The following is an 11,813-nucleotide window of genomic DNA, read 5'->3' on the forward strand; positions in this document are numbered from 1 at the left end:
AAAGTGATGTGCAATGCAAATAGGATTGCTTTTTTTCTTTTCTTTTTAAATGTGAAAATGAAAATAAGGACATTTAAATGAGCCAAGTCCTCTCAGCTTTTCCATCACCTGTTCATTAGTGGAACATGACAGAGGTTGAGAGTGAATACAAGTCATTATTTTGGCGCTTTAGTTGCAGTCTCCATAGTGACTAATGGCTGTGGTTGTTGAATTTACCATTGGCTAACCTCAGGTGACTACGGCATCGGGAACCAAGTGCTTTGCGTGTCGCTCAGCTGCAGAGAGAGACAAATGGATCGAGAACCTGCAGAGAGCTGTCAAGCCCAACAAGGTGAGGGGAGAGAAAGGGATGCGGTAGAGGAAGAAAAAAGGATGATCCCTCTGTCTGTGTGTCTCTCTCTCTCCTCCCCGTCTCCCGTTGTTGTGTGTTTTCAATAAGAGCGCACCGCTTCATTTCTCTGTGTGAACTCCATCCTCGTGTCTGTGTGTGTCTGTGTTGAACAATTTAGTGGCTTCTACAAGCAAAATATTAAAGCTGCACAAGGTAATGTCGATGGTGGGAGGACCCAAAATGCTGTTTTGAAAAACCACAAATCAGGTAATGTGATAAGTAAATTGAACACAGCGGGTTGATGTTTACCTGCACAGCATGTCTGTGATACTTTGATAGGGAAGTAAAAGATTTAACACTCGTGAGTCTAGGTCTTTTATTGTTGCTCTCTACAGACAATGGGCCTCATGCAAGAACCACAAGACAATTTGTGGCAGTAAAAATCTATGGGTAGTTTTTCTCAAGTGGTCCAGACTTGTTGTCAGAGCAAACCCCACTTGTTGGACCTGAAATCGGATTGTCTAATCATAAAATTATCATACGTAAGACAGGCAACTTTCCCAAATTAATATTTGATTAAGACTATATCATTATTGCATCTATGGAGAACGTTGTCTGCCTTTATTTTCCTTTGGAAAATATAAGCAGTGCAGGCAGACTTGCTAGTAAAAGTCAATTTTCGGGGCACTGGTCATGCTTAGTTGCTACAATGGATGGAGCCTCATATTTTACTGTGGATGCTGCACTTTATCTATCTCCTCCTGATCTCAAAACATTAACCACTACAGGACTGATTATGCTAATAATCATTTATTTTGTGAACCTGAAAAATTCAATTTAACTTTTATTTATATAGCGTCAAATCACAACAACAAGGCACTCTATATTGTAAGGTAAAACCCCCCAACAATCAAATGACCCCCTATGAGCAAGCACTTGGCAACAGTGGGAATGAAAAACGTCCCTTTAAAAGGAAGAAACGTCCAGCAGAACTAGGCTCAGGGAGGAGCAGCCGTCTGTAAAGGAGGAAGACAGGACAACAGACACATTTATGAGGTTAAATCAAGCAATTTAATTAAATGCATGATGTTGTTTTAACATGAGGTTCGTTTTCCATGTGCTTGTATCTGACACCAGTTTTTGCAGATGATATACTTGTATTTTTTAAACACCACAAGATGGTGTATTTTCATATGGAAAGTCGTTTCCAGTGTCGCTTTAAGGTACTATAATGTTATTTGCGTCTTCACATCTTAAAAAAGACTTATCGCCCTTCATGCTCGCTCCATATATAATTAATATCCTAATTTTAATCCAAATTCCATCGTAAAGTAAAACTCTCCCTAAATTTTTCCCCTCAGTGTTGTTAAAAGTGAGCAGACATGTGAGTTACGCAGCTTAGATGGCAACCAGAGACTAAAGGGTTATTAAGCGGGTCTGAGATGAAACATCACCAGAGTTGAACGCCTCGTCCAGATGCTGCGGCCGCAGGGGTCCTGGATGAGTCACGGAGCTCCAAGGACTCCAAACAGGCGCTTTCTCCAAAATCTCTCCTCCTACTCCCCCAAAACAACACGCACTCTTCTTCTCAGACCAGATGCACCATAAGCGATAAGACTAACTGCAGAGAGAAGGATTATCATTATTCTTTGTAATTTTCTAGAGTCTTTTAATTCCTTTTTTTGCCCGTGATTGCTTGGTTTTCAGGAAAAAAGTATTTATTACACCTTAATTTAACATTCCACTAGTCTTTTGGTAATACAATTGAAATATACTGGCAAAAGGGAATGTGTAACATAATATCAAGGTAGAGGACTTGAGCACATGCTGGCTCTGCTGCACTGTATGTGCACTAGCAAACTGAGCCACCAGATGCCCAGCACATTCAAACTCAGAGGTCTGGAATTAATTATGCCTTGTGTTTGGCGCTGGTTATCAAAGAGCATACAAATGGAGACGTTAGAGCTGTTGATCTTGATGATGCTCACGTATTTGGCCGTCTAAATTAGGACTTAAATAGTCTGAAGCAAACAGGGGGGCCATCAACAGTGGCATTTGAGCCCAATTGAAATGACTCCCAGTTACTGAAACATCATTCTGTAATCAACAGAGCACTCTCTCCTCCCATGGGGGATGTCAAATATAGCTGGGCTTTGTGATCATGATTAGGGAATGTAGCAGTCCATAGGAGCATTTTTAGTCCATTGTGTTTGCAGCACATGTGTATTGTGTCATTTGTGTTTTTTCTATGTCTAAGGGGATTACTTTGTTTTATCCATAAAAAGAATCCTTCTTCATTATTTTCTGTTCTCTTTCTCTTGTGTGTTTCTCATGCTGTTTTCTGTCTCTGTATCCAAGATGAGAGTTGAGAGCAATTTATCAAGTACAACCCACTATCATAGTAGCCAAACCGCCATGTCACCAGACATTTATTTCCTGTCATTTACTCTTTTCTCCTGCAGGCTGACCTGCTGTCGCCTTTTATTTGCACACACTCTCTCTGCTTCCACGTCTTTTTTTCTTTGCCGTCTGTCATGTTTCCTCCTGCATTGTATCATCTTGTCTTTGTAAAGCTTTTAAATGTTTTATCAGACATGCTTGACCTTGCTTGACCTGACTTTCTCTCCACACAGGACAACAGCCGGAGGGTGGACAATGTGCTCAAACTGTGGATCATAGAGGCCCGCGAGCTTCCAGCAAAGAAACGATACTACTGCGAACTATGTTTGGACGACATGCTGTATGCACGCACCACCAGCAAGCCCCGCACCGACACCGTTTTCTGGGGCGAGCACTTTGAATTCAACAACCTGCCAGCTGTCCGCAACCTACGCCTTCATCTATACAAGGAGACAGACAAGAAGAGACGCAAGGTGACACAGAGAACTGTAGGGTAGCATAAAGGTCTGAAAATGAGTCATTTATATTAACTTAAAGTTGTTGAAACGAATACAATTGAAATATCCTAAAGTTGAATTTTATCGACTTATTTTTTTATTTTCTTATTATCATATCTACATCAACAACATTAATTATACTAGCTTTATTTATATAACATCATTAATAACAAAGCAAAGCAAAATCAGGATAAACTAAATGCAATAGTTATAACAGCAACAAGACAAAACAGGAAACAGAAATGCAAATGCAAAATGTCAATATAGATACTTATATATAGATAAAAGAATAAAAGTCCTGAAAAGATACTAAATAAGACAAGAGAGGCAAAAAAAACAACAACAAACAAACAAAACAAAGGATAAATAATACTAAAAATATAAATAAAATAGATCGCATAAAGTGAAATCTGCAAGCCAGTGTTGTAGGACACAATTTAAAGGATTTCCCTGATTGTCTGAGCCGTACTTACTCAGCCAGGTTGTTCTAAAGTCAAAGAATCCCGACAGTCGCCTTTAGATTTCAGCCTCGACTTTGGAACAGCTTGAAGGACCTACCTGAGGATCTAAGGCTATGAACTAGTTCAAATTGGGCCAACTGTTTTGCTGCATAGCTTGCGGCCGCAGATGTGCTTTAATTGTGATCAGTAAATTCTTAAAATCAGTTGCAAAATGCACAAGAAGCCAGTGGAGAGAAGCCAGGACCGTGTAACCAGTAGGGAACTTTCTGAGCTAGTTTCAGGGCAGAGTGACTTTTCATGTATGCCCCAAAAGAGGGAGATGAAGTAGTCCAGCCATGAGAAAATAAATGCATGAATTGTGTGAGAGCATTGGTTTTATTTTTGAGATGCAGACAGATCTGAACAGCTGCTCTCAATGTGTGGTTCAAAGCTGAATCAAATGGTATTTCCAAATGTCTGTTAGTGGGCTTTACAATGGAAGGTTTGTAGGACTGAGATGTCATGTTATTTATGGAGCAGTCAGTGCTACAGAGGTGAAACTGAAAAAGCAGCTATGCTTTTAGGGTCAAGAGGTCTCCAGCAAGGTATATCTGTGTATCTGCTGCACAGTACTAAGAGCTGGTAGAAGCATATGATAGAAAATATAGCAGGACCTAAAACTGAACCTTGGGGTATACCACAGGTAAAGAGGTAATCACCTGTGGTGACAGGGTAGATTCTTACTAAAAGTGAAAACACTTCAATTTAAAAGATAAAGCAAATGCATGAGTAATACTGTGAGGTGTAACATTAGCACTTAAGAAGTAAGTGACTTAATACTGAGTCACAAAACCAGTCATTCTCATTTTCAGCTCAGTACAAGAGTAACGCTGCCACAGTAAAGCTCTAGCTTCAAACAGCACTCCGGGGATCCAGCGTTAGTCCTGCTGCTCATAATTAATTCATTGCTGAAGCTTAAAATGAACTTTTTTTTGACATTTCCGACTTTCAGATTAGTTTTCTAAAATATTTCTATGCAGAACTGAAAGAAACAATGTTTCTTTACCACAGCTAATGTTTGTTTTTGCTTTTCACGTCTAAGGAAAAGAGCACATACTTAGGACTCGTAAGCATCCCCATCTCAAGCATCACCGGACGTCAGTTTGTGGAGCAGTGGTACCCGGTCATCCAGCCCAGCGTTCTCACCAAGGGAGCTGGTGTCGGAGGAGGGAAGATCATCAATGCATCTCTACGCCTCAAATCCCGCTTTCAGACCATGAACATCCTGCCCATGGAGCTGTATAAGGAGTTTGCAGAGTATGTCACTAATAACTACCGCACCCTGTGTGCTGTGCTGGAGCCTGTGCTGAGTGTCAAGAGCAAAGAGGAAGTGGCCTGTGCTCTGGTGCATATACTTCAGAGCACAGGGAAAGCTAAGGTATGGGATCACTGAGTCCTCTACTTGACAAACACTATTTTAGGAGGAAAATAGTAACTCGGTTCCCCTTTTCTCCAGGATTTTCTATCGGACATGGCAATGTGTGAGGTAGACAGATTCATCGACCGAGAACACCTTATCTTCAGAGAGAACACTCTGGCCACCAAAGCCATAGAAGAGTACCTCAAACTGATTGGACATAAGTACCTCAAGGATGCTATAGGTGAGTCGGAGCATTTGCAGTGTTTGACTTAGTCGCTCCTGTGTTCAAACCAATTTAAAATTCAGCAGATCAACTTTTGAAAGTTGGGAAATAGCCAAACTTTTAATTAAAGGGGGGAAAAAATCCTACTTAAGAGACCCAACTTTCTCTCAGCATGCCTTAGTGTTTTTGCATGCAGAAGATAGTTTGGTTGGGTCTGGGGAATTTTATTATTTTCAACTTTTTCGTGGTACTCAAACTTGTGTCTTTTTTGCACTGCTGTGTGGAGTTTGATGATATATTGAATTATGTGATTATCCGAGCTCAGCACAAGTCTGTTGGCGGTGAGATCAAGAAGCAGCTCTCCTCAAAAGGCGAGAAATACGACTTCCTGAGAGGAAGCAACGAGCTCGATATGTTGTTATCGTTAGCCTGGTTTCATTAATGAATGTTTGCTTGAGTTCATATGAAATCGAGAACTTATTTAACATAATTGTATTCAGCCATCATTATTCTGGATTGTAGGATGAACATGAAGACTTCAGTGTCTTATGGACAACTTGAGCTTCATGGCAGTGGCCATTTGGTTTTTAACAGGCTAAAAGTGATCATATTTAGATAAGAGGGTGGAATAAAGTGATCAGTGTACACCAGCTGGCTTCATTATCAGGATGTACTTTGAAATAATAATAAGTAACATACAAATAAAATACTATCATTTCATTCAATAACGCTACAGACACCTTAAATGGGCAATTAATACAATAAATAACACAGTCCATCTAATATTTCATAACTTTAAGCCCTAATTAAACGTAAACTTTATCAAATTTAAAAAGGTGGGTAAAAAAACAGCATAAAATAAAGGATAAATAAAGGTAAGCTAACTCCAAGTAAACAATGATATATAGGATAACATAAACAGTGTCACGGTCTGCGGTGGGCGGACCGTATGTGGGAGTGTGAGGTTCCAGGTGCAGACACAGACGAGGAGACAGTACCGAACTTGAAACGAAAAGCGAGCCTTTATTTGGGCTGATTAACGTGGCAAACAACAGAAAACACTGAGGCAAAACTAAACTAGAAACTGAACTGGGAAAACTAAGAACTGACACTTAACTCAGACAGCAGGGAAGGCTAAGACAGGGTGACAATGACGCACATGACGGAGACAACTATGAACAGGACTCTGTGCTGGAACAACAAAGAACTATGAAACATATTCACGTAAGCAACATGGACATGGCCAGCACAGAGTCCTGAAACCTGGTGTAACATGGGGGAAGTAGAACAGACGACGCGGCGACGAACAAAGGAAGACTGAGGACTTAAATACACACATGAGGTGATCAGGGGAAGTGGAGACACATGAGAACACAGCTGACTAGAAGGAAACATAATGACAATACAGGGGAGAGTAACAGTAACTACAACGAACAAAGAACCCCATACTCTTTCAAAATAAAACAGGAAACACAGAGACATGGAGATAGAACATGAACTTAACCTAACAAGAGACATGAAACACGACAGGTAGACACACGAACCAGGGAGAGATGACAAAAGGGACTAAGAAACCAAGGACTAAACTGCAAACTAGAAAACAACTAGATGTGTTAAACTACACATGTGGATACAAAATATGCATTAGAACTTAAACCCTGGGCCTCATGGCCCAGTACCGTGACAAACAGTTTCTCAGTTGTTTCTCAGTAAAGTTTTCTCTTAATTTTCTAACACTGAGTGCATTTAATGCTTTGGTGTTCATAAAGGTAGTGCATAGGAGTGTAAAGGGACAGACAGTTTCTCCAGAGATTTCCAGTAAGTGCTAAGTGCTCGTAATAATAATACTACAGTGCAGTGAATTCTGCTCAGCAGTCCATTTCTGAGAATTGTTTTCTATATGCTATATTGGTATGAAAATACTTTGAGCTAAAAGTAACTACTGTTGCAATTTGCTGTTGGCCAATAAGACAGCTCCTCACCTACGACTACTTAAACAGCATAGTGTGGCAGTGTGGCAATGCTCGGTTTGTTGTCTCATAATTGATTTCTTTCATATTAATCTTGTTGTGGATGTTGTTTTCTTTATTAATAACACTGAAACTTGTTGCTAATGAAATGTCTCTTGCAGGGGAGTTCATAAGGGCCTTGTATGAGTCAGAAGAAAATTGTGAAGTTGACCCCATGAGAATACCACCCTCTGTATTACCAGACCACCAAGCCAATCTTCGAATGTGCTGTGAATTGGCACTCTGCAAGATTGTTAATTCCCATTGGTGAGTAGTTAATAATGCAAAAAAAGCAACTCCTTTACTAGACTGTGTTTGTTTCTCTTCGCTATAATAAAGATAGATGAGGCTTTTAAACAGCTTCTCGGTGGAATATCTAAATGTACCTAGTTTGTCCTGAAACCTTTTATGTTGCTTTATAGTGTGTTCCCTCGAGAGCTGAAGGAAGTCTTTGCCTCCTGGCGAGTGCGCTGTGCTGAGAGGGGTCGAGAAGACATCGCTGACCGCCTCATCAGCGGTTCTCTTTTCCTGCGCTTCCTGTGTCCTGCTATCATGTCGCCATCGCTTTTCAACCTCACCCAGGAGTATCCAGATGAGCAGACATCACGCACACTCACCCTCATCGCTAAAGTAGTGCAAAACCTGGCTAACTTCTCCAAGTCAGTTTTATTTCATTTCATTCATATATTTAACTTTATGAAAATAATTCTGTTTTTTTAATCCATGTATTTAGGGAAGGAAAAAAGCTGACCATCAATGACAAAAACAAATAAATAAATGAATTTATGCATTTAATTGTTTGATATTTCTTCTTTACAGTGCCCAAAACTATTAAAAATTTGAGCTTTAATACAAAAACAGTTGAAATTAAAGACATTTATTTGAAAAAACTATTATTAAATCAAAGATTATGAGTGTAGCTACAATTTAATTTCCCTGCTAAAATATTTTTCAGTTCTTTTTCTACCACTTTCCCTGTCACACACATATGTCCCCCCCGCCCCGTTCTGTCTGTTCCCACCTGCAGGTTTGGAAGCAAAGAGGAGTACATGTGTTTCATGAATGAGTTTTTAGAAATGGAGTGGGGCTCCATGCAGCAGTTCCTCTACGAGATCTCCAACCTGGACAGTGTCAGCAATGCAGGCGCTTTTGAGGGCTACATCGACCTGGGCAGGGAGCTGTCTATACTGCACAGTCTCCTCTGGGAGGTCATGGCTCAGCTCAGCAAGGTAAACACAAAGCATCATATCTGTTGTTATAAACTGCAACCATACAGGTAAAAATCAAATGATATGTCAAAAAACTCCACAGTGGGTTATTTATCGCTACAGTATCCTGAATTTAACCTACTATAGTCATCAAAGTAGTCGTTTCATATGTAATAATACTGCTGCATTCCTAATCATGCTGCTCTGGAACTGGAAAACAACATTGTACTTTCTCACATGCAAGTGAAATAATGTCATAAAATAAGTGAAGTAAAACTAAAAACTAAACATAATTACAGTTTAAATTGAATTGCCAGAGTTCAGTTGATAACATTCTGATAACACAGTACATCGCTTACATTGTGCAGCCAGACTAAGCCGTGCTGAGATTCGATGTGTATTGTTAGGACTCGGTTTTAAAAGCTGCATCTAAAAAAAATGTCTTGTTGTTTTCTCACCTCAAATGTTTCACAAAATCAGACTCCATGTGATTACATTTCCAGTGCGTGGTGAATGAGATGGACGTACTGAAAAACACTTACATTAGATTACACAAAAATGTTTTTAATGAATATGTAGCTAAAGTGCCATTTCTTTTTGTTTTCCCTCCAACCACAGGATGCCATCATCAAACTGGGTCCTTTGCCTCGTCTCCTGAATGACATCAGCATGGCCTTGCGTAACCCACACCTCCAGAGGCAGCCCAGCCATCAGACAGACAGAGAGCCCGGTAGACAGTCGGACAGGCTGCTGTCACGGCCCAGCTTCAACAGGGGCATCTCTTCTGAGTTCCAAAATCTCATGATGAGGGATCTTAATAGGTAGGAACATTTGAGACTTTAAACAGTTTCAAACGCTGAAACCTGAGTTGTTTTCACAGAGTGTCAAGAGAATAAAATCCAGAAGATGTTCTTTTTAAGTGATGCAGTTTCCCACTACTGGAAATACTTTTGCAAAGGACATCCATCATCTGACTGCATCTTACATTTGCCTTCTTGTGGTTACCATTGCCAAGTGAAGTCTAGGAAAGTTTGGGGCTGCAGTGCATATTTGAAAAAGGCTTTCAACAAATGCTGCTTTTCTCCTTGTTGTGCAGTAGTAGGTAAAAATACTACAGGAGATGTGGCTCTTTTTTCTGCACTACATTTATGTAACAGCTGGAGATTTGTTTTTTTAGCTAATTTTTTTCAATGAAAAAGCTGTGTCATTATTTTAAAAATGCAGAGCGCTGCTTAAGAAAATTGGCCTTGAACCTTTTTGCATGCAGCCTTGTTTTTTCTGTCTAGTGCCACATGGCAACTTTCGGTTGCCTAGATCTCCTCGGAGAGACATCTTACTAAGGTTTCATTTAAATAACATTTTAAGGTAACAACATCCAACAAAATTTTTCCAAAAGCCTAAAATTAGAGGAAGAAAATACAGATTTTTGCAGCAGAACTTTCCCCTTACCCTCGTACTCGTAATTTTAATCAGATTAATCCACTTCCGATTGTTCCAGTGACTCTATAGAGGGGATTTCAGCTTTATGTTCAGAACCACTGAACTTATCTTAACACTGCATACAACTGTAAAAATAGTCGGCATGACCAGAGCAAGATGGAGAAGATATTTAATTCATGTTTATGTAATTGTGGCAGCGTACCTATGTTCAAGGACCTTCTCGCCCTTTCCACACACCGCACATTTGCTTGTTACATTGAATTTAGTTATAGATAAAAGCCTGATAGAGTGATACATCCTAGTTTAATAACAGAGGAAGCATTCAGTCTTGATTTTAACCAACTGAAGAAACGATTCAGATGCTTCTTCCAGCGCTGTTGTATTTAGCTTTCAACTTGCAATCATAATAATATAGTAATATAGTGTCTAAATAAACTGTTCATAGGGGAAGAGTGTAGAGTTTGTTAGACTCCTCACCTCCTGTTTCTGCTGTTCTCCAGCTCTATAGATATCACCCGTTTGCCTTCCCCTACATCCACCGGAGGGGTCATGCCATCTCGTACCCAGATGAGTTTTCAGGACCGTGACCATCCTCATCGAGCATCCTCCAAAGACATGTTTTACGTATCACGCCCTCCCCTGGCCCGATCCAGCCCAGCGTACTGCACGAGCAGCTCGGATATCACAGAACCTGATCCTAAGGTGAGTTTTACCACACTGACTCGGGGAATCACCATCCCATCCGCTAGGTTTGCCTTTATCAAGGTGAGATTAGTATGACGTGCATGTTGGTCATACTGTAAGAATCTGCCATCGTGTGATCGAGGCTCTAGTATATCATGACATCTGCTTTTTTCCCACTGATTCACCACGCAACTCATCCTAGCGGTATTTCCTGGGAAATACTTTGATGCATTCCGATAACCAGGCAGGCCTCGCGGTAAAAACACCCGCACCACCCTCACCCATCATCCGTGGCCACCTAACATAAGCAATAACAGGGGGCACACTAGCCTCTCATATCCCTTATTATTTAGGTGCTCAGTGTCAATAAAAGCGTATCTATGATGGACCTCCAGGATTCCCGAATGAACAGCGTGTCTAACCTGCAGTCGGTGGACATGCTCAACTCCTCCCAGGCCTCCATCGCCGGTATGGGCAGCTTCGGCGGGCTGAGCAGCGGAGGCGGTGGCGGCCTGGGGTCGGGCCTGAGCAGCCAGCTGCGGGCCGGTGGGAGGTTGTCAGCTGGCTCTGGCGGCTCCAGCATGTCCGGTGGCCTCCGGCTGAGCCAGCTGAGCCAGATGGGCACCACCACCGACTCGCTATCCCAGCAGCAGCAACAGCAGGCCGCCGCCATGCGCTACCCGCTTTCCTTCCAGAATCCCCTCTTTCATCTGGCGACTGCTGATGGGCCTCAACAGCAACAGCTCCATCACCAGCACAGCCGGGCTCAACCCCCCGCACCCCTTCTCCTGGCCCCAGAGCCCGAACCCTCTCACCAGTCCTACATCCCACAGTTCGCCCATGGAGGGTTCTCTCGCAGTGAGGATCTGTCCACCCTCAGGACCAGGGACGGTCACCTGGGACAACCCAGCATCATCCACTCACATAGCTACAGTGACGACTACAGCAGGGCTGACTATGGACGCAGGCAGATGTCCATGCATATGCAGGTAAATGGACTCTCACTGTATTTCTGTAATGTCATAAATTCGCTATGTAATAATGTTTACATGTGAAATGGTATTACTATAGATGTTGAATTAGTATTTTCATTATGCACCAAGGATAAAAAAGGAACAATGTTATAGACATTGTTTAAAAAAATATAATCACAGTCTCATA

General features: G+C 41.3%; 1 protein-coding gene across 12 annotated transcripts in view; it reads left to right on the forward strand.

The window, feature by feature from the left end:
* Positions 1-11,813, forward strand: part of syngap1b (synaptic Ras GTPase activating protein 1b) — a 174,263-nt gene that overhangs the window by 135,029 nt on the left and 27,421 nt on the right. For 7 of the 12 annotated variants that reach the window (XM_005744047.1, XM_005744050.1, XM_005744044.1 and 4 more), the window contains 11 exons: positions 233-331; positions 2,965-3,204; positions 4,771-5,106; positions 5,185-5,329; positions 7,443-7,587; positions 7,743-7,979; positions 8,348-8,549; positions 9,147-9,349; positions 10,469-10,670; positions 10,855-10,908; positions 11,006-11,641. In XM_005744047.1, the coding sequence (XP_005744104.1) occupies positions 233-331; positions 2,965-3,204; positions 4,771-5,106; positions 5,185-5,329; positions 7,443-7,587; positions 7,743-7,979; positions 8,348-8,549; positions 9,147-9,349; positions 10,469-10,670; positions 10,855-10,908; positions 11,006-11,641 (2,499 nt within the window). The remainder of the gene's footprint in view (positions 1-232; positions 332-2,964; positions 3,205-4,770; positions 5,107-5,184; positions 5,330-7,442; positions 7,588-7,742; positions 7,980-8,347; positions 8,550-9,146; positions 9,350-10,468; positions 10,671-10,854; positions 10,909-11,005; positions 11,642-11,813) is intronic. The other 5 variants (XM_005744045.1, XM_005744046.1, XM_005744048.1 and 2 more) reach the window with 5 other exon arrangements.

This window comes from Pundamilia nyererei, unplaced genomic scaffold (assembly GCF_000239375.1).
Source record: "Pundamilia nyererei isolate P.nyererei 1_Seehausen unplaced genomic scaffold, PunNye1.0 scaffold00138, whole genome shotgun sequence".
Lineage (NCBI taxonomy): Eukaryota > Metazoa > Chordata > Actinopteri > Cichliformes > Cichlidae > Pundamilia > Pundamilia nyererei.